Raw genomic sequence first — 22,916 nt, forward strand, 5'->3', positions numbered from 1 at the left:
GGTCTTGCATTGCATTGCAATTGGAAATCCCTTTCAATTTTCTGTCTTTTTTTTCTTTTCTAAAGGGGGAGTTGGAGTCTCATATGAGATGGTCAAATTGGTAGGTAACTAGTTCATCTCAAGAAACCGATCAACTGATGAAGGAAGAAGCACCCCGAAAATCGTTCTTTTCCCCGACACATCGTCGACAATCGTATACACTCACAGAGCCAAAAAAAAAAAAAAAAAAAAGATCATAAGAGAGAAAGGGAGAATAAAAAAAAACCAAGGAGATGAATGAGGAGATTGATGAACAATCGCATATTGTTAGCGGTAAGCCACTTCCACCGATTGATAAATTTGATAGATAGATAGATATACAGATAGATAGATAGATATACAGATAGATAGATAGATACTACTAGATAACTTAAATAGTACGGGTCGACCGTTTAAACCACCATCCATATATAACTGAAAGTATACATCATACATCGATCCTAAACCTCCAATTCAGCATATGTCGGTTAGCGACAGAACACACACTTTATCGGCATACTGAACTCCGTCGGACATCTCCAAGAAAAGAGCAAACTCGATTCTGAAGCAAAAGGTGCCAATACTAGTTGCCATTATGGTGGACACAACGGCTATTTATATATGATATATCTCCAATGGCCAGCCGACGGAAGCTCCATATCCACATTTTGCAGTCCTTTAAGAACGCGGGCATCCCAATATCGCCGCGTATTCATTTCGTCCATAAACTGTGATTGAAAGGACCCAATACCGATGACTGAGCCTGTAGCATCTTGGTGAAGGAAGGACGTCTGGTCGAGTATGAGCCAAGAAAACACTGACACATTTTTGACCGCTTGCAGATATGAAGTCGCAGGTCAATTCATTTTCGAACATCTTTACAGCATCTCGTAGCTGTGACTGGGAGGTGGCCTGGCATAATTTCCCCATTATATTTCATGGGATCTGGCCTGAAAAGATTCAAAGTTGTTCCCAGGGCAATGGCCGAGCATATCGTTGGGACGATCACCCTACAGAAGTCTTTGGCTGATCTGTAGGTCTTATCCCGTTGGTCGACGGCTCTCAAGGTGCGTGTCATATCATAGTAGTTTTGATGCAAGCTGGTTCGGCAGAGAATAAAGAGAAAATATCTTTTCAAGAAAGCTGAAGAATATATATATTCAAACCTGTCGAGTAGTAATCAAGAGCGTGATGAAAAATCTTTGGAAAAAAGTTCGTTGATAAGAATCGCCGAGAGAAAAGAAGCGCCCCGCTTGCTTCTATCTCGCACGCCTTTAAAATGCCCTGGGTTTGTCCGTCCCCATTGCCAGCCAGATTGTCCGGAACTCTTTGAGACGCGAGGCCGATTGGTAGTTGACTAACCCCCGTAGAAACCCTCACAATCGGCCAAAAGTAGTGGCTGTGAAAGGTCCGACGATTCGGGTAACATGTCACAGTCGAGGTGGATATCTCCAGAGGTTGGCACTGTGCTATTGCGCTGGCCCATAACAGGAACAGCGTCGTCTTTTTAAGCCTTTCCATCATCCCGGCATCTTTGAACGCATTCCATGGGTGTTTCATTAGAAGATGGATGATGCTACGCTTTCCGGCTCCAGCGACCTTGGTCGCAGTAGAATACAGAGCATCCTGTTCCCGGCACTCTTCGCATCGTATGTGGTCTTGTTCCATGGGAATGGGATCTGGGGTTTCAGTTCCATACTGCTGTTTTTGATGGTATAGTAGAGGTCCATCCGTAGTGAAGGGGCCGTTTTTGGTTTTCCTGTGTGGTTCCAGCTTATTTAACGAAGAGGGTGAGAGGAAAAGAAATAAAAGAGGGAGCAGCAGAGGAAGCACCAGAAGAGACAGCAGAAGAGACAGCAGAAGAGACAGCAGAAGAGACAGCAGAAGAGACAGCAGAAGAGACAGCAGAAGAGACAGCAGAGAGAACAGGAGAGAAAGTGGGAGAAAAGAGACGAGGAAGAAGGAGAAGGAGAGAAGAAAGAGAGGGCAGGAGAGACGCCCTAAACCAAAACAGGACCCCACGCCCATAGTGGATGCCTCCATTCACTCAATAATCATTGTGAGCAGCCCGGAATGACTGCAAAAGCAAGACGGACTGACGGAGCACGACACGGAAATACCAAGGAGATGTCAGATTGCAGGTCCTATGGGCACTGGAAACGATATGAATTCGTGTTCTATGCCCCCTCGGGGTGTGTGTGTGATGCCCAGTCAACGCTAACATGCCGTTCGAGAACAAGTACAGAAGAGGAAATAGACAAATCAGCGGATCTAAGGGTGTCATCAGCGCAACATAATAGTTCGACGATCACTAGTCATGTTTGCTAGCTAACTAACTGGCTAACTTTTCTCCATCCCATACTCCACGTAGCTACTCCCCCGCAGATCCGACACCCCGTCTACCTGTAGCGCACTCCGCTGGCCCGCAAACCCGACTTTCTCGTCGGGATACTCCTCGCTGGGTAGCACGGCGGTCGAGTGCCCGGTGGATGTCGAGGTCGAGGTCGAGGTGGCGGCCTCGTATCGGGGTGCTGGTTGTCGGGAAGTATCGATGTCATCGTGGGCATGCGCATTCATAGCAGGCGAAGCAGTAGCAGCAGTATGTTGACTATTGCGGGGCAGATTGACCAGCGGGACATCGATGAAGCCATGCTGATCTGGGCCGGAACTAGGGTTTGGACGCGAGGTTAACGGCGCGGGCCCGCCTTCGCCGCGGATCTTCTCTCTTGACCAGAAGAGAGTCATCGCGCGGACGCCGCCGATAAGCGCGTTGATGACCCAAACCAGAAGGATGCAGGCGGCGATGATGGTTTCGGCGCGGATGCCGCTCTCCAGGGCGTTGAGGACGCGGTCAATCACCTCCGTGATCTTGTTGGAGGTGTCGGAGCCGGCGTCGGAGAGAAAGCTGTCGGAGGAGTTGTTGAGGCTGGCGGCGGCGCCGGCGGAGAAGGTGTCGTTGGGAAGGAGAGGGAAGTCGACGTGCGCGTGCTCGTTGACCCAGGTGAGACTCTTCTCGACGCTCTCGACTTTCAGACCGATGAGGCAGTTGAAGACGTCGAGGAGGGGCTCGTAGAGGAGGGTGCCGCCGAAGGTGTCGTTGAGGACGCCGATGGTCTTGTCGACGAAGGTGTTGAGGGTGTCGTTGAGCGCCACGGTGCTGGTGTTGACCCAGCCGAAGAGGTGGGTGTTCAGCTCGTCGTCGACGTGTTGGATGACCTTGTTCGCGTCGTTGGCCCATTCGGCGGAGGCGTTTTGCAGGGCCTGCACGACTTCTTCGGCGTATTCGCCCACTTCGGCGGAGAGTTCGGGGACGGTTTTTTGGATCGCGCTGAGGAGGAGGTACTGGCACAGGCAGGAGAGGAGGCCGGCGAGCGCGAGGCAGAGGACGAAGAGGGCCGCTGGGGAGGTGGCGTAGGCAATGGCCCAGCGGACGAGGATCTGGCGACGGCTGTTACTGAAGCGGCTGGCCGCTTTGATGCCCACAGCGGCGGTGTGCGGGCGGGAGACAATGTAGACGACGTCCATGGGGTCGTGGGCTTCTTTGCGGACGAGCTGTGAGCGCTCTTTCATCGTGTGCCAGCGGCGGATTTCTTGCCAGGCCATGGGGATGCAGGACAGGATGGCGGCGACGATGAGTACCCCGATGAAGATCTTGCGGGCTGTCAGGACGATCTTGGTCAGGTCGGCGAAGAAGGAGTTGATGCCGTCGTTGCTGTCGCAGAAGGTGAGTTGCTTCTTTGCGGGGACGCTTAGGGCGGAGGCGTTGAAGCTGTAGTTGCCCATGGAGCTGTTGACCAGTTGTTTGACTTCCTCGAAGGGGAAGCGGATGATGTTCTCGGTGAAGTTCATGACCTGGTCGAAGTTGGGGATGGAGCTGTTGAGTTTGTTCAGGCTTTCGTCGAGAGAGGAGGAGAGATGGATGTTCTCCAGCTCGTTGATCTCGGTGGTTAGATTGAGGGTCGGGACGCTCGTCCCTGATGCACTGGCGGCGGTGTTCACGAGCTTGATGAAGTCGTCGTAGATATCCTCGAAGGTTTCGACGGCCTTGCCGATGTCCTTGCCGATGTCCTTGACGGTGGAGTTGAGGAAGTCGGCCGCGTCTTCCAGCAGGGCGACTCCGACTTCCACGGCGCCTCGCACGGCGAGGGTGAACAGACACAGGTAGGTCTGGTACATGACCCTGATGAAGAAGATGACCAGCTCTTCGACACCTGTCAGGGTGAGCATCAGCATGGATTTGAGGCCATCCACGGCCGCGTCGACGGCGTCGGCCGTGAGCCCGTTCACTCCTTCGGCCAGGTAATGGGGCATCGAGGCCATGGCGCTTCCCACCGACTCGACGCTGGTGCAGGCCGACAGGGCCTCGCTCTTGGCTCGGCTCATGTCGGACTGCAGGCTGGTGGCCGCCAGCAGCAACCGGGCCAGGACCAGCAGGAGCAGAACGGTCCATCGATTCAGCCACACCTGGGAAAGGCGGGCACGCAGGCCGAGGTACGGGGTGTAGCCATCGGGATGGAGGGGAGGGATGATGCGGCCCTGGGCGTTGGGGTCCTGGGCGCCGTAGGGGGGGAGTAGAGGAAAGATCGTCCGTCCGGATTTTGAAAACATCATGTCGACGGACTGGTTGGTCTGTAGATCAGTGGGATTGGGGTGGGACAGTAACAGGCTCAGCTGTGGGGTCGAGATGGCAGAGGCAGAGGCAGATGGCAGACACAAAGAAATCTATCGCACCGAACGATGGAAGCAGAAGAAAGGGTATGAGATGCAAGATAACCCTGACCAGCAGTAATTATGTCAACGAACAGAGGCAGTCTATCCCGAATTGTACATGCTCGAGTCTATGGACAAAAGAAAGATATAATGGCGAGAATGAGAAGGTAAAGAAGGAGCACGGGCGAACAATAGCTGAATAGAAGAAAGAGAAATAGGACGGGCCCATGGGCCAGGGGATCTGCCCACTTTATGGGGGGAGGACTGTCTCATTGATGCAGAGTGAATGGATGATTGAGACAAAGCGCCGAGTTGGGCCTGAAGAAGCCAGCAGCAGCCAGTGGGCGCGAAGCCCCGCTGCAGATGACCGGATGGCTCTGCAGAGGTTGTTTCATCTGGCGCGGGTTTGCAAGCAGAGACTGAGGCTATTCCCGGGATTCTGCAGAGCCAAATATAGCCCCGGGTCGGCGCTTAGCAGGCAGCGCTGTGGTCCAATCCTTTCGGCATCCCGGACCAGTTTGCAACACTGCGACCGTCGGTCAGACAGCGATCCTCCGTCGCGTCTCAGACAGGTTGACATTTAAACAGCTGATGCCAGGCACACGAGTTCTTTGTTCCCGGGTTGGATGCGACGGCGCTTCCCGGGGCAGCAGATGCAGTTCATGCTGCAGAACTTGAAGGGTGGAGGATTCATTGGATTATATTTAGAATTTGGGCAGAAGCAGCTATGGAGGGAGACTAGGGATGTTGAAGTGGAGAAGTGGAGAGTGGAAGAGAAGTTGAAGAGTTGAGGAAGTGGAAAGTGGAAGAAAAAAGAAGAGGAGCGGGAGATGCACGTGCCCAACCCTATGGAACATCCATCAAGTACTTATATGTGTATAGACATGACTGTCCCAATGTCTTATCCAAGTCTAGTGTCTTGCTTTCTCTACTTCTTGTCTCATCGATCCCCTCCGACACTCCATCTTTCAACTCCATCTTCCTCTTTATATTCTACCTCGGTCCTGGAGATGACAGGAAAGTCCCATCAGCATGCTGGGGACAACCCAGTTGGCCTCGATGCCACCACTCGTCCATCTTTGTATAGCCTTTCTTTCACTCCCCCCCTCCCCCCAGATAAACATCCAAATATCCCCAATAGCGAAACACCGTTCCTGGTGGTCATCATTGCCCCCGTAGGATCTAACACCAGCCATGGAGTCCCCCTCCCTCCTCTTTGTGGTGACTAGACAGTCAGAGCAGAGAACCAAAACAGAAGCATACACCATCGGCCCTTTCCAGTCCTTCACTGCCCAGGTTGACATTCACTGTGAAGCCCCAAGCCCTGGAGTGAGGAACCAGCCCACAAACCCACAAGAAAACAACAAGTGAAGGCGTCCCTCTCTGCCCCCCATCACCAGCAGCAGCAAAAGGAGGAGGAAACATCCTTCTCTCCCACCACGCAACGCGACCTTCATCCGTAACGCAAGCTTCATCCGCAACATAAAACCGTCACGATGGACCCGCAGTCTGCTCACGCCTTTTCGTCCTCCAAACACGTTCCTCCAGACAAAGAGCCCGGAGATCCACAAACAACAGCACCAGCTCACTTTGTGTCTCCCCCAAGCCCTCCTACCATACTTTCCTGGATCCAAACCACCCCTCAGCCTGATTCTCTGTCTGACAGCACTGAGGAGGCCAGCTCGCAGATCCGCTCCAACGCCATCGCTCTGATTCGTGAGCGTACCGTGTCGCGACTGTCCCCAGCGAAGACAGCTTATCCGTTCGTCATGGCAGATGGTCAAGCAGGAGGCAAGCCGGCGAGCCTCCCAGCCGCGCCAGTGGAGCCTGTATCCGGATCGAAGGCCAGTAAGAAGCGAGGCTATCCAAAGAAGAACAAGTACAACAAAAAGAAGAACAAGAAGCACGGCGCTGCAGGCGATGCCGGAGTCGAGTCGACCGAGACGAGCAGCGTGTCTGAGGGAGTAGAGCTGCCGGGACAGTCTTCCACGGATGTGAGATCATCGAGTCGTGAATCCTCGGCTGCATCGATGAAAGGTAGTCCGGGGAAGTTGTCTGTGCCTGCCAGCGGTCTGAAGGAGTCGATCAGCAGTTCTGATATCGCGGGTGGTGCGGGTGGCTCTGGAGACAAGGGTGAATCATCTCAGGGTGACCCAACGGAGGCTGTGACCGAAGCCATGGACAAGCTGGATTTCCGGGACAAGGGAAAGAGACGAGTGGACAGAGTCGACCCGGTGACTGGAGACGAGATCATCGAGGGCCCTGCACCGCAGCCGGCGGCCAATATCAAACCCGTCACCGGCCCATCGTACGCCTTTGTCGCCGCAGAAAGAGGCAAGATGGAGGGTCCAGACAAGATGGGAAGTCCCAAGGCAGCTGCAGTCAACGATGGGCCCCTGGCCAATCTGTTTCGACCGGCCCCAGACCCAGAGCCAGCCAAGGACACCCTCAGCCTCACCCGCAAGCCCAACAACAGCAAGGAGATCTTGCCTGACAGCCCAAGCCCGGGCCCTGAGCTTCCTCCAATCCCCAGCCACCCAGGCAGAAGCCCCCGGGTCAAGCTCCCCCGGATCCCCGAAGTGGGCAGCGAGGGCGTGCAGAAACCCAACCAGTCGCCTGCCAGACTTCCGGATTTCTACTATCCCTCCGCGAGCCCTCACACTCACACTTCCACTCCCCAATCCACCACCACCACCGCAACCACCTACTGGCCCTCACACACCCAGACCCCAGGCACCACCGCAGCTTCACCCTCCTCCCCCCCCTCCAAAGAAACCACCCAGGAACCTCCCAAAACCAACCCCAACACCACTCCCACCCTCACCCACGCCCACCCCCTTCCCCCCATCCCCCTCATCCCCATCATCCCCTCCCCGACCCCATTCCCATCCCTCACCCCCCTCACCCCCACCCCTCGCCCCCCTCCAACCCCCAAACCAAAATACACCTACAACCTCGACAGCGTCGGCTTCCCCTGCGGACTCCCCTCGTGCCCCGCCCGCTGCAACCTCTGGGACGGCGCGACGGTGATCTGCCCCCGATGCGGCCCGTTCAGCGCGACGCGATACTGCAGCAAAGCGCACCTCCTCGCGGACATCAAGCTGCACTGGGCGACGAGCTGCGGCCGCACCACGTTCCTGAACACCTGCAATCCGACCTCGATCCCGCGCGCCGTGCACGCCCAGCCGCCACTCATCCCCTCGCTGCATGGCTGCGATACCCCCGAGAGACATCGCCAGGCGGTGTATTTCGGGATGAATGCCAACGAGGGCGATTATTTTGTTTTTAAGGACTGGGTGGATTATGCGCAGGGTAGGCCTGGTGGGGGTGGGGAGGGTGTGGATGGAATGGATCTGGAATCGAGATGCTCGAATGAGGTTATCCATGTGATTAAGTTCGAGGATGTCGACATGAGAGATCGGTTTCGACGGGTTTTGGCTGTTTGTTTGTTTTGTAAGTTCTATTCCCCCCCCCCTCCCCCCCCCTCCCTTCTCCTTTTATATACCCTCGCATCAAAAACCTAACCACAAACTAACAAACATAAACAGTAACAATCGAAGTCCCCCGCTGCACAGACTACCTCTACCGGCTCCTCCGCGACCACCTCCGCCGCAGCCGCAGCACGCACCTCCTCCCGTCCCTGCTGCACCAGCTCTCACACGAGTTCCACGTCCAGATCGAGCCGAGCCAGCGCCACGCCTGCGAGACGGACTGGGACGGCCGCAATCGGCGCCACTGCACCAACGACGTGTGTCGCAGCGAGTACGTGCGGTGGCTGGGGTCGCTGGATCGGCCCGGCATCGGACGCTTCGTCGAGGTGCGCGAGGCGTCGCATTGGGTGCTGCGGACGGCACGGATCACCCACCCCGAGGTGAAGGGGAGTTGGGAGCGCATGATGGGCAATGGCTGGGGACAGGAGGTTGTGGTGGGCGATCGCAGGGTGTTTAGCCGGGGAGAGGGCTGGGATGGGGTTGCTGGGCCGGTGGTGGGTGGGGAGGCCGGGTTGAGGGGGATGGAGATGGAGGAGTAAGTTGATTCCTACCATTGAGTTGAGTTGGACCGAGTTGAGTTGGACCGAGTTGAGTTGGACCGAGTTGAGTGGGACCGAGTTGAGTTGCGGGGGGTCGAATTGGATTGGATTGAATTGGGGGAGAAAAAAGGGGGAGGGGTTTGATTGAAGGTTGGTGGAAAGGGTCAAGTTATGGAGTGAGTGAGGTTGGGAGTTAGGAGTTAGGAGTTAGGTATTGTTGGCGCGGTGATGTGATTATGGTTGGATGTGAGATTGACGGATTGGGAATTGAGATCGAAGAATGGAGTGAAGTCGAAAAAATTGGTGGTGAGATGTCAGGTTGAGGTTCTATTGAACGGAGTGAGGTTTGAAGAGCTTGGTGGTTTTTGTGTCCGGTCTTGACGGAAGCGAAAGGAAGGGTCTTGAAGACGTGTTCCGTCAGGACAGACATTTGGATGGATGATAAAAGGGGGTACCCTGTCATCAATCTCATCTGCCAGATAATGTACAATACCAGAATGAAAGGGAGAGAAAGATAACGAAGAAAGCATCTCGAATTACCTCTATTCAGGCGAGCTCTATCTGACGATGCCGTTGAGGGCATATCACCCATTCTATGACCATCCCGTAACCCCCCTCCAACTAATCGGTATCCCACTAGTTGATGTCCACTAGTTGATATACTTCTTCAGCCCACGCAGTCTCTCCTTGGCCGTCTCCAGCACGTCGTCGTTCTTGCACACGGCAAACCGGAGATAGTCCTCCGCGATGTGGGCGTTCGCGTCCGTGTAGAACTCCGTCGGCGGGATGGCCGCCACGCCCACCTCGTGGATCAAGAACCAGCACAGCTTGAAGTCGCGCGGACGGCTGGCCACGTGCGGCGGGAAGGGGTAGTCGGCGGGGAGTTTGACGGACGCCATGTTAGCGAGGACGAAGTAGCCGCCCTCGGGGTCGGAGTACTGCAGTCATTAGATCTTGATGCGGAAAATAAAGGTGGATTGGGGGGAAGGGGGGGGATATGGAATGAGTGGGATATGGTTGGTCACATATCGAGGAGGCTCACCGGAATGTTAAGCTCGTCAAACACCTGACAGAAACGCTCCATCTTTCCCTTCATCTCGTTCCGGCTCTCGTCCCAGAACCCGACCTTGTCCGCCTGCTCGAAAGCCACGGCCACCGCCTCCTGCAGGGGCGACACGCTGCTGTAGCAGATGCGCGTGTGCGCGCCCGCCACGTACTTGATCAGGTGCTCCGGGCCGATGAGGTAGCCGACGCGCCAGCCGGTGGCGTAGAAGGCCTTGCCCGCGGACCCGACGGTCAGCGTGCGCTCGTAGAGCTCGGGGGAGAGGGTGGCGATGCGCGTGAAGGGGACGTAGAAGAGGCGGTCGTAGACTTCGTCGGACAGGATGATCAGGTTGTGCTTGATGCAGAGCTCGCCGATGCGCTCGAGCTCGGCCCGCGAGAATACCTTGCCGACGGGGTTGTGGCTGACTTGTTAGCTACGGACCGGAGGAGTCGTGTGGGAACTTACGGTGAGTTCAGGACCTGATGTGGTTAGCATTGATATGTCAAAGTAGCAGTGGGGACTTACAATCATCTTGGTCTTGCTGTTGATGGTGTTTTCCAGCTCCTCAAAGTCTATCGTCCACTCCGAGGCAGGGGAGGTTCTCGTGGCGCCGTCCTTGGGAGGGTGCAGAGGGACGTAGCGGATGGTACCCCCGGGCATCTCAATGTTGCTGATGTACCTGCGCAGCGTCAGTCATAGTGCTAAACGCACGAGGCATCGGACTTACTGGTCGAAGAAAGGCTCGAAGATGATCACCTCATCGCCGGGCTCGATGAATCCCATGAACGCGCTCAGCATGCCTGTTCCGTCAGCAACCTCGGCCAACCTCCCATCCGGATGACCTACCTTCGTTCGCGCCCGTGGTGATCGTGACTTCGGTATCGGGGTTGAGGCTCCGGCCGAAGAAAGGGGAGTAGGCATCGGCCAGGGCCTGCTTCAGGCGCGGACGTCCCTGCGTGTGTGAGCATGCGCGTTGCGGGCGGGGAGCTGCGATGGATACCTTGGTCGGGGAGTATTGGTTGCATTCGACGCGATCGAGGGCTTCCTTGGCAGCGTCCAAGGCGAACTTCGGGGGGTTGTAGCCACTGTTGGAGAGAGGAGGGTTAGATATTGGTTGGATGTCGCAATTGGGTCGGTCACTCACAAGAAACCCTGGCCCATGTTCACGATGGGCTGGACGGGGGAGGCGGCGGCGGCTTCATTCACAATGGACCTGCAGCAGTCAGCGTCAACACTGCGACTGCGATGGATTGGGAGTGTCCGCACCAGACATCCTGTCGCTGGCCGGCGACTCTGGCGGCCGGACGAAACGGGTCGGGACGAGGGGTGGTGGCCGACATGGCGCGGAAGGGATGGCGGGGTAGAGTTGCTGCGGGGGATGCAGTCAGGAACCGAGTGGCGGTGGTCGTGGCAGTGGAGAGGGTGCGGTGGCCCGAGAACATAGAGCAGGTGGAGGAGAGGAGAGAAAGAAGAGGGGAGAGTGGCACAGAGACAACAGAGAAAGAAGAAGAGGAAGAAAGAGGGCCGATCCGGGGATTTGACGTCGGGCCGGATTTGGTGGATCGGAGGTTATTGCGTGCTTGGGTGGGGATAAGGGCAGTCGGATGCGAATCGAGTGGAGGGGATGGGGGACTCAACCATGAAGGATGAAATGAATTGGCCGTGATCTATAGAGAGAAGATGCCTGAGGTAACCTCGCAGTGCAACAATGGCTTGCTGGCCGTCCGATGCTCCTGGGTGTTAACCTACATCTACAACAACAGCAACGGCTCAACCTTGGTTGGTACCACTAGGTATCGACCCATCCCACCCGTCCAATCGGGTCATTTCTGGAGACATTCTGTTTCTTCGGGCCTGGAATAATAATGGCTTCAGGAATGCTGCTATGCAGAGTGCCTCAGGCATGCATCAGACACTCAGGCGCCCAGGCAGCCAACTTAGTCAGCACACTTATCGCGTCGACGCGTCGAGGCGAGACGAGGCGAGTTGATGCATCCAACGGCACTGTTCTGCTCTGCTCGGCTCTGCTCGGCTCTGCTCATGCCACACCACAGGGTAGCTGGCCTCCCTCCACCGTCTTCATGACCCATCGCCATCATGGTGTCCTGCCCCATCTGCGGCAAGTCCGTCTCGTCCCTTAAGATCAATGACCACATCGACTCCGAGTGCCAGAGCTTCGTCGACGAGCCCTCCAGCTCCAGCGAAACCCCCGCCCCGAAGGCATCCGTGCCCAGCTTCTTCCAGCCCACCTCCGCGCGCAAAGCGTCCGCCCAAGCAAACGGTCAGCGAGATCAAAATGGCGACTCCTCCCCCCTGCGCAATGCCAACGGCAAACGGACCACCCACGATCCCCCGGAGGCCAACGGCAGACCGAGGAACGAACAACCGACAGAGCCCAAGAAACCCAAGATCAGCGCCCTGCAAAAGGCGGCGCCGCTGCCGGAGCGCATGCGCCCCCGCACTCTCGATGACGTCTGCGGGCAGGAACTCGTGGGGCCGAACGGGGTGCTGCGCGGGCTGATCGAGCAGGATCGCGTGCCCAGCATGATCCTCTGGGGCGGCCCCGGCACCGGCAAGACCACCATTGCCCGCGTCATCGCGACCATGGTGGGCAGCCGCTTCGTCGAGATCAACAGCACCAGCACCGGCGTGGCCGAGTGCAAGAAGATCTTCGCTGACGCCAAGAGCGAGCTGGGCCTGACGGGGCGGAAGACCATCATCTTCTGCGACGAGATTCACCGCTTCTCCAAGTCCCAGCAGGACGTGTTCCTGGGGCCGGTGGAAAGCGGCCAGGTCACGCTGGTGGGCGCCACCACGGAGAACCCCTCGTTCAAGGTGCAGAGTGCCCTGCTTTCGCGGTGTCGGACGTTCACACTGTCCAAGCTGACGGACGACGACATCCGGTCGATCCTGCAGCGGGCTCTCCGGGTCGAAGGTCCCAGCTATTCGCCGACGGAGCTGGTGGACGACGAGCTGATCAACTACCTGGCCAGCTTTGCCGACGGCGACGCGCGAACGTCCCTCAACCTGCTCGAGCTCGCCATGGACCTGTCGAAGCGGCCGGGAATCACCACGGAGGAGATCAAGCGGTCTCTGACGAAAACGCTGGTGTATGACCGCGCAGGCGACCAGCACTACGACACCATCTCCGCCTTCCACAAATCCCTCCGGGGCAGCGATCCGGACGCGGCGCTGTACTATCTGGCGCGCATGATCCAGTCCGGGGAGGACCCGCTCTACATTGCGCGGCGTCTGATCGTCGTCGCGTCGGAGGACATCGGGCTGGCGGACAACAGCATGCTCACGCTGGCCATCTCGACGCACGCGGCGGTGGAGAAGATCGGGCTGCCGGAGGCGCGCATCAACCTGGCCCATGCGACGGTGGCGATGGCGCTGTCCAAGAAGAGCACGCGGTCTTACCGCGGGCTGAACAATGCGTTCGCGGCGCTAGGCGAGCCGGGGGTGGCCGGGCTCCCCATCCCGATCCACCTGCGGAATGCGCCGACGCGGCTGATGAAGGAGCTGGGGTACGGCAAGGAGTACAAGTACAATCCGAACTACATCGACGGCGAGGTGGCGCAAGAATATCTTCCGGAGAAGCTGCGGGGACGGCAGTTCCTGGAAGATCGGGATCTGGGCGATCGCGTTGATCCCGACCTGAGGTAGTACCATGAGTATTGTCAGTGGGCAGCAGACCCTCTGGTACATTTTTAACATAACCATACCCAGTCCGTCCGTCAGGGAGTCATACATTGAGACTCGGGTTGAGTCCAGGCGCATCCCGGCAGAGAGCCAGGGCTGTACATATCAGGTTCTGGGAGAAATGCCAGAAAATAGAATGAGCTGCAGCGGGTAGCGCAGCGAAGACCGCATTGGACGGGATATTGGAGCTAGAGCAGAGGCAGAAGACCTGAACAGGTAGCGCCTACATGTGTCAATCCCCCCGATAAAGACAATAGATCCATGCGACCTGATCGAATCAATCCACAAGCACAAAACCATGAGTATCGTCAATATTTACTCTGTAGTTCATCTCCATCGTAAGTTAGTTGTCTTGCACCACGAGCATAGCCGCCCCACCGCCAATCAGGAGGTTCTGCCGCCCTCGCGTCCCCATCGCGTCTCCACTCGACGTCTCAGGCACATTTCACTGTTTGTTCCCTCCGACACCACATCATCACCTCCTCCTCCTCCATCATCCATCCTCCATCCATCTCCAACCCTCCTGTCCAGACTACACCTCCCCACCTCTACGCCCCAGTCCAGTCCAACCCAAGCCAACCCAACCACCCCACACCCACTGCCTGTTGGCAACCCACTCAATCCCTCCCGACCCGGTCGGCGAGCCGGTACAACACAACACAACAAAGATGGCCTCCTCGCAAGCCTTCGGCACGCGCTCCTATGCCGCGGGCAAACTACCCGACCGCTCACTCAACGCGAACCCCAACACGCTCCCCTTCAGCGCCTCCTCGTTCTCGCGCCATCGCAGCATCGGCCCGGGGGCCAGCGACTTCCCCGACGCGAAAGCCGGACAACAGGCGCCTCCGCCGCCCGTTCACACGCAGGCTGGGCCTGGCGGTGGTGGTGGTGCTAGTGGGCCCGGGGGAGCGTCGCAGGATACGAATCCGTTGGGGAGGTTGACGGAGGAGCAGAGGGAGGAGATTAATGAGGCTGTATGTGACTTGACTTGACTTCCCGGGTGAAGATGGGCACGGAGCTGTACTGGTTGGTTCTGGGTGCTGGGTGCTGGGTGCTGGGTACTGGGATTATCCTGTATCTGGTATCTGCAGTGCTAAACATAAAACACCCAGCCAAGCAACCACCCACCCACCCACCATACCTCCAACAACACCCCATAAAACACCAATCCCCATTTCAATACTGACCATAATAACAAAATACAGTTCACCCTCTTCGACCTAGACCGCGACCGCCACCTCGACTACCACGAACTCCGAGTGGCCTTCCGCGCATTAGGCTTCACACTGCCCAAACCGGAACTGATCTCACTCCTAACGACGTACGGCGTCCCGCGACCCCAAGTCCAACAGCAGCAACAACAGCAACAACAACAATCCTCCGCCCACCCGCACCAACAGCCCCCGACCCAGAAAAGCCCCGCCACATCCAACCCCCAACACCCCAGCAACCTGCTCATGCCGCTGAGCGCATTCCAAGCCGTCACCGCGCTGAAGATCCTGGAACGCGACCCCAGAGACGAGATCCTGCGCGCCTTCGAGCTCTTCGATGAGGGCGGGAAGGGATACATTGATCTGGAGGATCTGAGGCGCGTCGCGAGGGAGTTGGGCGAGACGGGCCTCGAGGAGGAGGAGCTCAGGGCCATGATTGAGGAATTTGATCTGGAGGGCGTGGGCGGTGTTACCCGCGAGGCGTTTGTGGGGATTTGTTGGCAGTGAATTGTTTTTCTTTCTGTTGGGTTGCTTGGGGGTCTTTTTTTTTTCTGTCTTGTCTTGTCTTTTCGGGGGGTAGGTTGGAGATATATAAGTGGATGGGATGGAATTGAATTGAGGGGTTGGTTAAAATGAACTCCGATCATCAGTTCTGAAGATACATACATACCACCCTGATAAATGGTGGGAGGATGGGGATGGTGATGGGGATGGTTGAAATGCAGCCTGGGACCTGTATCACCTATCGGCTCCTGTTAGTTACTATATTTCTTCCTGGTTCTGTCTGCTCTGCTGTTAATTACTTACAGTTACTTTACTTATTTCCTCTCTCGTCAGGCATTTTAGGCATGGGTCGGCGCAAATTGATATTTCTTTTTTTTTTTTTTTTTTCATCCATTCTTCGTTTTTCTTTTCTTTCGTCTTTCTCTTAGTACTAGATGTAGGGTGGTGAACGTACATAGTTACTACTATACTACTACTACTATATAGTAACTAGTTACCTCCGTACATTATAACAGTAACTACCTAGGATAGTAAGAGAGACACGATCCCTTCCTCCACCTCCACCATCTTAGTAGACACTAACACTACCTTAAACAGATATATAGCTCCGAGAGTAAATATACTACGGTGCCTATATACTGTCTTTTACAAGAGGACTGGTGCAGAAGCTAACTATCTAGATAGTAGGTACTATCATCCGTGCTGGACACCATTACTAGTACTATCAGCTTAGCTTAGCTTAGCTTATTGGCTAGGGTTCTTTCAGCATAAGCTCACCTCTTATCCTCATGGAGATACATATTGAGCAGTTAGTATACACTCTGCAGTCCACAATCATTTACAGCAGACGGCATAGCATGGAACCCATCAGCCAACAGCCAACAGTCAATATCCACCAACCGGGCATATACACTGGCATTAACCACGAGAAGAGATAGACTCCCAGCCCTGTCTAATATGGGCACAGAAAGGAAAAGAAGGAAGAAAGAAGAGAGACCCAAAATCTTAGACCTGTAGCCAAACGCCAACCAAACCCAAAACCAAACCAAAACAATGACAGAACGCCAACTCCACTCCATCCAACTCCAGTATACAACATCCCTCATCCCTCATCCCTCATCCAGCATGGCAACCACAAAGCAGCAAAACAAAGCAAAGGAACAGCAGAATCGTCAGCAGTGCTCACAAACCATAATGCAAGACTAGATATATCACACGTAAGTATTCGTATCAATCGCAAAATCAAGCGTAGCGCGGTTGCGGCGCGTAATGCGGGACCGGGGCATCGGGCGCGCCCGGATACGGCGGCGGAGGCTCCGTGCCCATCCCGGGGTAGCCTCTCGTCGGGGGCGGGGCGGACCACTGGTTCGGGTTCATGGGCGGCGGCGGCATCGGGGGAGAAGACATGGGCCCGTTCCAGCCGGTGTAGGGCGGACGGGGCGGCGGCGAGGGCTGTTTCGTCTGTCGGGGTCGCCGGCAGCGGTTGACGAGGCACGAGAGGATGGCCAGCAGGATAAGCCCCCCCACGGCGCAGGCCACGCCGATGACGATGCCCTTGTGGTTGTTGATCCAGGAGCGGACGTTCTGGCCCTTGCAGTCGCCGTTGTTGCAGGTGCCGCCGTCGCCGCACGGCGTGCCGTCGAGGAAGTTCTGGTTGACGCTGAGGCATTGCCCGAGCTTGGGGGAGGTGCAGATCAGCTCGCAGGACGAGCTGAAGGCGTCGCAGGCGTAGGTATCATTGTTGTGCAGCAGGCTGCCCATGACGCTGCGACACTGATAGTCGCGGCTGGTGCATTGGCCGCTGGCGCAGGCGAGCCCCGAGCCGCTGGTCCCGCAGCTGGTGCCGTCTTTCTTGAAGGAGTCGGCGGGGCAGGTGCTGGAGTTGCCGCTGCAGGTCTCGGCGAGATCGCATTGGCCCCGGCTGGCCCGACAGACGGTGCCGGAGGAGGCGTACTGGCAGCTGGAGCAGCAGCTGTCGTTGGAGTCGTCGCACACGGCGCCGGATTTGAACTTGCACGTCGTGGCGTCGCAGCACTGGTTGTCACCGCAGGATTCCTCCCCGCCGCAGTCGCAGTCCTCGCCAGACTCGACGATGCCGTTGCCGCACTGGCTGCCCGTGTAGGTGGTCACGTCGCGGTTGGCCGAGAGACAGCTGGATTTGACGCTGTTGCCGCCCAGCGCCGAGCAGATGTTGCCGATCGTGCACGCCGAGAACTGGGTGATGTCCGTCCCGGTCGTCGGGTTCATGATGTACTTGCCGTCTGCGTCACACGTGGAGGAGGTGAGGGGACAGCACTGGGAGGAGGCCTCGAGATCCTCGGAGCAGGTCTGCGAGTCGCAGTCGTGGACTGCGCCAAAGGTGTGGCCCGATTCGTGGGCGAAGATCTGCCAGCTCGCCCCCGAGGACCGCACGACGACGTTGGTCCCGCTGACCGCGCTGGAGCCGTCCGAGGAGACGTCGGCGTTGCAGAGCTGGCCCAGCCAGGACAGTCCGACCTCGCTGCCGGTGGCGCAGTCGCTCATCAGGGTCCAGTACGCGTTGTCGTCCTTCTGGTCCCCACGCCACTTGGAGAAGAGGTCCAGACGGGACGTGAGGTTCCCGCTGGAGCAGGGGATGTTCCACGCGGTCGCCGCGGGGGGGTTGTCCGGACACGAGCTGTCCGTGATGGTCAGGTTCCGCAGGCCGATGGTGATGTTGAAAGACTTCTCGTAGACATTGGACGCGCTGTTGACGGTGCTGATCACCCACTGCTTCGCGGCGCTCTCGTCGTCAAATGAGCCGGTAAACGAGCAGTCCGTGGCCACGCCAATCAGGGCCACCTGCTTGGTGCTCGGACAGCCCGATGTATCGCCAATTGTGGACTGCAGATTGACGCCGCCAGCATTCCCGGAGACGCTGCCGATATCCGATTGCCGTTTACTGAGGCCAAACAAGGAGTTCAAAGACATCGCGCCCCATGTGCTCCTGTCCTCCTGCCCGAAGGACTGCAGGACGGGGTGGTTTGGGTCTGCGTTGAAGCCAAGCTTGTCGGCCTGGCACGAGGTGGACCCGAGCGACGAGCGCTTCAGCTCCGTGTGCACCCGCACCATGTCTGAGTCCCGGTAGAAGATCATATAGTCCCCCTTGGTATTGGGAACGTCAATATCCTTCTCGCGCTTCTTCTGCAGATAGGTGGATTTGAGCTCGACATGGTGGTTGTCGCCATGAACGCTGAAGACGCCCTCGAACAGCGGCTGCGGGCCGTCGTGCTTCAGGTATATCCTCGCCCAGCCCGCGGGATCCCACATGCCCTTGCCCCGGCCGACCAGGGTCCTGCCCTTGAAGACCTTGTGGTCGTGGCGCGCAATGGCCTCCTCCCGGCGAACGTTGCCGTCCGCATCGAGGTACTGCACGTAGGCATCGTCCGCGAGGATGTCATGGTTGGGCTCGAGCTCGAGCTTGATGCGTTGACTGTTGTCGTGGAGGTTAAAGGTGAAGTCGAAGTGGGCCAGATGGTCGACGCGCTGCGAGGGGGTCTTGATCGTAGGGTGGTCCAGCGTCGAGATGTGCTGGATGGCGCTCGGTGATTGCGATCGAGCTGGTCTGGTTAGCACGATGCCCGCGGATTGAGGCAGCGGACGGTCGCGGGAGTCAACTGACCTTGCACGTCTCCAAAGAATGATATTACCGTGGCAATGCAGGAAAGGGAGGAGAGAAACCGCATGGCTGCCACAGTGATGCACCGCCAGAGACCGACGAGGCTGGTGGAGAGGAGAAAAGAGGGAGGGAGAGGAGGTAGGACTCGAGCCCAGCAACAGGCAGCGACGAAACGTGAGACTTCACGCTCCGACGGACCCGTTCGCGATCTTGGCTGGGGGTCCGATCATGTATGACGGGGTGGGTAACCAGGTGGACGTGTTCTTTCCTCCTCCGGCCACACGCTGACTCCTGGGGGTTTGTCTAGCAGTCTAACAGTCTAAGACCGGAAGCGCGCGCAATGACAGGACCGGTTGCCCGGGCACTGCTTGGAATGGAGGCAATGAATGGGGGATGTCGGCTTGGCTGGGGGCGCAGCCGGCTTGGCGGGCGGACGAGGGCAGTCGTTGCAACGAATGGAGGTGCCAACAGGGAGAGAGGGAGAGGCTGGTGAAGAGGCTGGTGGAGAGGCTAAGGAGAGGGACGAAGAACGAGGGTGGAAGAAAGCAGAGAAAAGGAGGAGGAATAGACAAGAAGAAGAAGAAGAAAAGACCCTGGCGGGACAGGGTCTCCGGGGAAGAACCACCAAATCGGTTGGCGGGCGGACGGCCGCCAAGACCCATGGCGCTCCATCGAAGTTTACATCTTCACCGTCTGTTATGCAGCATCATTGCATAATAATAATAATAATAATAATAATAATGGAAGGATAGAATACTATCTTCTGGCCATTTCGTTAGTCTGTCCAGACTGCGCTGCATATGTGTCTTACAATCATGATGTCATCCAATCAGTCAGGCACCGCATGGTACAACTCATGAGCCTCCCGCGCGAAATGAGGAATCAGGATCCCGCACTCCCCACATGCTTCGCTGGGCATGCTTTCCTCCTCGTCGCTGTCCTCCCACGCCGCTTCCTCTTCCTCGACTATTGGGTTCGGGTCAGCATCTCGGGGAGATCCACCGGCCAGCCCGTGGCTACCAGTTAATAATGATGTCTGCGACGGGTTGCTGCCCTCCAAAAGACTCGGTTGCATGTCGGAAACCACATCCATCCGCGACCCCTGGCTCTGGAACATTTTTCCGATGTCGCGCCCGCTGCTCTGCTTGCGATCCCCTGCCGCTTCCACCAGGTTCGTCACCGCAACGTTCATCAGACGCAGGTTCCACCCGGACTTCTCGGGGTGAAGCCGGCGAAACATGGCGAGCAGCACCTCCTGCACCAGTCGCTCGGCGATGGCATCCACGCTCTCGTCCAGATGGAATACATACGAGGGGACGGGTGCCGAGCGCGAGATGCGGTTCCCCTGGTACGACTGAGCGTCGTTGGCAGACCTGGGTCGAGTCGACAGTCGCAGGGTCCGCGGACGAGCGAGCCATCGCGTTCGAGGCTGGGATTCTGTGCCTGTCTCATCTGGTTCCGTCAGATCCGTCCGCATCCGCCGGAGTAGGCTGGCTGCCAAGGCGTCCAGCGCTCTCCGGACGGCTTCGAGGCTATCGAGACGACCGTAGGAGTCCTCGATGCTGATCTGGGTGGGCAGGTCGCCGGTCTGGGCGACCTCGCTATTGTCTACGCCATTGATGAGCCCCCAGACGCGTGCGCCAATGTCTCGGGGCGCCCCTGGTCCTCCCAGGATGCGATCCAGCCGAGCCGGTCCCATGCCAGGCGCCAGGCGGACATCTCGGACGGTGACCCGGTCAGCGGGCGTGGCACCGTCGGCGCGAGCACCGGCCAGGTAGCTGACGAGCTTTGCCGTCAGCTTGGATCCGAGTCCGGGGATTTGCCGGATCTCGTGGGCATCGAGAAAGTCGTGGACATTGCTGCTGCGGTCGCGCACGGTGACATAAGGCGGGAGCAGGGTGGTCTGGTTGTTGGGCTTATGGGTGCTGCCTGCCAGCTTGGCGAGGAGCTTGGAGGTCGCGATCCCCACCGTGGCAGTGTAGCCCTTGCGGTGCTCGAGTTCGGCGCGCAAGAAGCCGGCCAGATGCGAGGCAACCAGCAATCGCGTGCGCAGCGCAGCAGACTCAGCAGACTCAGCAGTCTCCGCTGCGGTTGAGGGCGCAGCGCCCGGATAAGTGGAGCCGTGGACTCGGGTGGCATCATACGTGAAACCCACCGTGGGCTCTTGGCGGTCCAGGTGAAAGAATGAATGTTCCAGATCATGCCGGTTCAGCAGATCAACGTTGTAGCGGATCATCTCGGTGACATCCAGGAACACCTGCCGGGTCAACGTTAGACTTGGGGGGGGGGGGGGGGGGGCTCTGCTCAACTGCAGCGCACTCTGCATGAACTCGTGGAGAAAGCAGACAGCCAGCACCGCTTACGCACCTCATCGAACCCCAGCCTTTCCACGTTCCCTCCCCAGACGAAGGACCGCAGGAACAGGAACAGCGCCTTCGAGACATCGCGAAATTTGGACAGGTCCTCGCCCAGGACGATGACGACATCCGGGCAGATCTGGCGGGCCTCCCTGATCAGTTGCAGTTTGCGTAATCCCCGGCGCCGGGCCTCATAGTTGCAGGTCACCACGATCTGTTTCTGCTGCACGGCCAGTGGCAGGGTTTTCAGCACGGGCTGTTCGGCCTCGAAGACGGAGGCGTAGAAACAGTCATAATCCTGTAGTGTGGCGGTCAGGGCTGGGTTGTGGGAGTGTGAGTGAGACGGAGACTGACAAAGTGGAGGATGATTCGACGGTCGTCTCTGGATGGAGCCACAGCCATGGACTAGACTGCAGATTCTGCTGGTGATGATGATTCTTATTCCTGGAGGCTGGCGATGGATCTCGACCGTGACCGCCATCTGCTGAAGAGACTTTGCTAGTCGCAAATATCAAGCCCGACTAACCATGTAGATAGTAGATAGATAGTAGATAGTATCTAGATATTCTATCTACCGGCCGGTACACCGGAGTATACTAGGATTAGTACTAGTGGAAGACTGTAAGACTGTAAGACTGAAGACTGTAAGGTTGTAAGATGACAGCCCCGCTGATTGGACAAGAAACCACCGGCTGGGACGTGGCTGGGATGTGGCGGGGTGCGCCGGTCACGCGGGGTGGCTGGTGCCCCCCCCCGGACCCTGGCTGACTCAGCGGTGGTCACCGGTCCGGCTGCCACGCTAACCGCATACGGCCAAGACCCCACCGGCCTCGTGCAGGCACTAAGCCATTTATAGAACACCGCGTCATCGTCACCGCTGATTGGCTCTGGGGGGGGCAGGTGCTATAAATATCGAGGGCTGCCCTTCTGCCTGTCGACCTTAACACATAACACACTGTCTCTCAGTTCTCCGGGTTGAGTCAGACCAGACCAAAGCAGGGCTCGTGGGGATATTCCGATCAGAAGACAGACGGACAGAACAGAAACAGAAACAGAAACAGAAACAGAGACACAGACAGAGACACAGACAGAGACACAGACAGACAGGGCCGCGTGTCTCGCCCGGAAGATGGATGGAAAGATGGAGGTTGATGGAATGGAGCCGGGTGAGGATCGGCCATTCTCGATCGCTGGAAAACTGGGGCCTGTCGGCGGCGTCAATAGTTGGGATATAATTAGTCTGGTTTAGTGTCGACAGGCCCGATGCGCGTAAATTTAGCCCTTGGGATTAAGATTAATCTAATTTCCCCAGCGGCTAAGCACTTTCCAGTCCACAGTCAGTAGACACTAGATAGATAACTAGACAATTCTTCTTCTTGTCAAGATCGTTGTGCTCTCCGCCACATGGCCCAAGCCCTGAATTTATTCGAGACTGTTGGTTAACTAGTACTTGATCACTAACTAACTGATCTACGACCAGGCATCGGTTCGAAAATAGAAACCCTTGCACAACAAGCGCCCACGTCGGTTTCCCCCATCTTCTTTTTATTATTTTTATTCTTATTCTTATTCTTATTATTATAATATTATTATTTGGCTCCCACCTGGTCTTATTTCAGAACCTTATCGTCCTGCACCTCCTCCCATCACCCTCCTACTTTTTTTACCCTCACTGCGGGGCCTGTTACACCGTCGTCTTTTG

At 57.0% G+C, this 22,916-nt stretch overlaps 8 protein-coding genes across 8 annotated transcripts; 3 read left to right on the forward strand and 5 right to left on the reverse strand.

The window, feature by feature from the left end:
• Positions 1-1,058: 1,058 nt before the first annotated feature.
• BO70DRAFT_198330 (uncharacterized protein) lies at positions 1,059-2,209 on the reverse strand. The gene has a single exon (XM_025538566.1). It carries the CDS (start codon positions 2,059-2,061, stop codon positions 1,153-1,155), a length of 909 nt encoding a protein of 302 aa, XP_025401497.1. The 5' UTR covers positions 2,062-2,209; the 3' UTR covers positions 1,059-1,152.
• Positions 2,210-4,792, reverse strand: prm1 (pheromone-regulated protein PRM1). The gene has a single exon (XM_025538565.1). It carries the CDS (start codon positions 4,627-4,629, stop codon positions 2,359-2,361), a length of 2,271 nt encoding a protein of 756 aa, XP_025401498.1. The 5' UTR covers positions 4,630-4,792; the 3' UTR covers positions 2,210-2,358.
• Positions 4,793-5,935: 1,143 nt separating this feature from the next.
• Positions 5,936-8,758, forward strand: BO70DRAFT_427534 (uncharacterized protein; the record flags this gene model as incomplete). Its single annotated transcript, XM_025547894.1, has 2 exons — positions 5,936-8,181; positions 8,277-8,758. The coding sequence occupies exons 1-2, from the start codon at positions 6,225-6,227 to the stop codon at positions 8,756-8,758; spliced, it is 2,439 nt and encodes an 812-aa protein (XP_025401499.1). The 5' UTR covers positions 5,936-6,224.
• A 322-nt stretch (positions 8,759-9,080) lies between these two features.
• BO70DRAFT_360238 (kynurenine--oxoglutarate transaminase) lies at positions 9,081-11,514 on the reverse strand. Its single transcript, XM_025542731.1, has 9 exons — positions 11,070-11,514; positions 10,948-11,016; positions 10,804-10,888; positions 10,650-10,755; positions 10,531-10,603; positions 10,329-10,482; positions 10,269-10,282; positions 9,801-10,224; positions 9,081-9,696 (listed from the first exon to the last, which is right to left on the reverse strand). The coding sequence occupies exons 1-9, from the start codon at positions 11,243-11,245 to the stop codon at positions 9,409-9,411; spliced, it is 1,389 nt and encodes a 462-aa protein (XP_025401500.1). The 5' UTR covers positions 11,246-11,514; the 3' UTR covers positions 9,081-9,408.
• A 296-nt stretch (positions 11,515-11,810) lies between these two features.
• On the forward strand, positions 11,811-13,790 carry BO70DRAFT_360240 (ssDNA-dependent ATPase MGS1). Its single transcript, XM_025542732.1, has one exon. The coding sequence runs from the start codon at positions 11,901-11,903 to the stop codon at positions 13,467-13,469; it is 1,569 nt and encodes a 522-aa protein (XP_025401501.1). The 5' UTR covers positions 11,811-11,900; the 3' UTR covers positions 13,470-13,790.
• A 93-nt stretch (positions 13,791-13,883) lies between these two features.
• cdc31 (putative cell division control protein Cdc31) lies at positions 13,884-15,573 on the forward strand. Its single transcript, XM_025542733.1, has 2 exons — positions 13,884-14,479; positions 14,711-15,573. Exons 1-2 carry the CDS (start codon positions 14,174-14,176, stop codon positions 15,221-15,223), a joined length of 819 nt encoding a protein of 272 aa, XP_025401502.1. The 5' UTR covers positions 13,884-14,173; the 3' UTR covers positions 15,224-15,573.
• Positions 15,574-16,462: 889 nt separating this feature from the next.
• admB (ADAM family of metalloprotease ADM-B) lies at positions 16,463-18,924 on the reverse strand (the record flags this gene model as incomplete). The annotated part of the gene is made up of 2 exons (XM_025539254.1): positions 16,463-18,798; positions 18,861-18,924. 2 exons carry the CDS (start codon positions 18,922-18,924, stop codon positions 16,463-16,465), a joined length of 2,400 nt encoding a protein of 799 aa, XP_025401503.1.
• A 669-nt stretch (positions 18,925-19,593) lies between these two features.
• BO70DRAFT_332668 (putative DNA polymerase iota) lies at positions 19,594-21,836 on the reverse strand. Its single transcript, XM_025540930.1, has 3 exons — positions 21,569-21,836; positions 21,225-21,512; positions 19,594-21,114 (listed from the first exon to the last, which is right to left on the reverse strand). The coding sequence occupies exons 1-3, from the start codon at positions 21,614-21,616 to the stop codon at positions 19,687-19,689; spliced, it is 1,764 nt and encodes a 587-aa protein (XP_025401504.1). The 5' UTR covers positions 21,617-21,836; the 3' UTR covers positions 19,594-19,686.
• Between the last annotated feature and the right edge of the window lie 1,080 nt (positions 21,837-22,916).

Source organism: Aspergillus heteromorphus, assembly GCF_003184545.1.
Source record: "Aspergillus heteromorphus CBS 117.55 chromosome Unknown BO70scaffold_6, whole genome shotgun sequence".
Classification (NCBI taxonomy): domain Eukaryota; kingdom Fungi; phylum Ascomycota; class Eurotiomycetes; order Eurotiales; family Aspergillaceae; genus Aspergillus; species Aspergillus heteromorphus.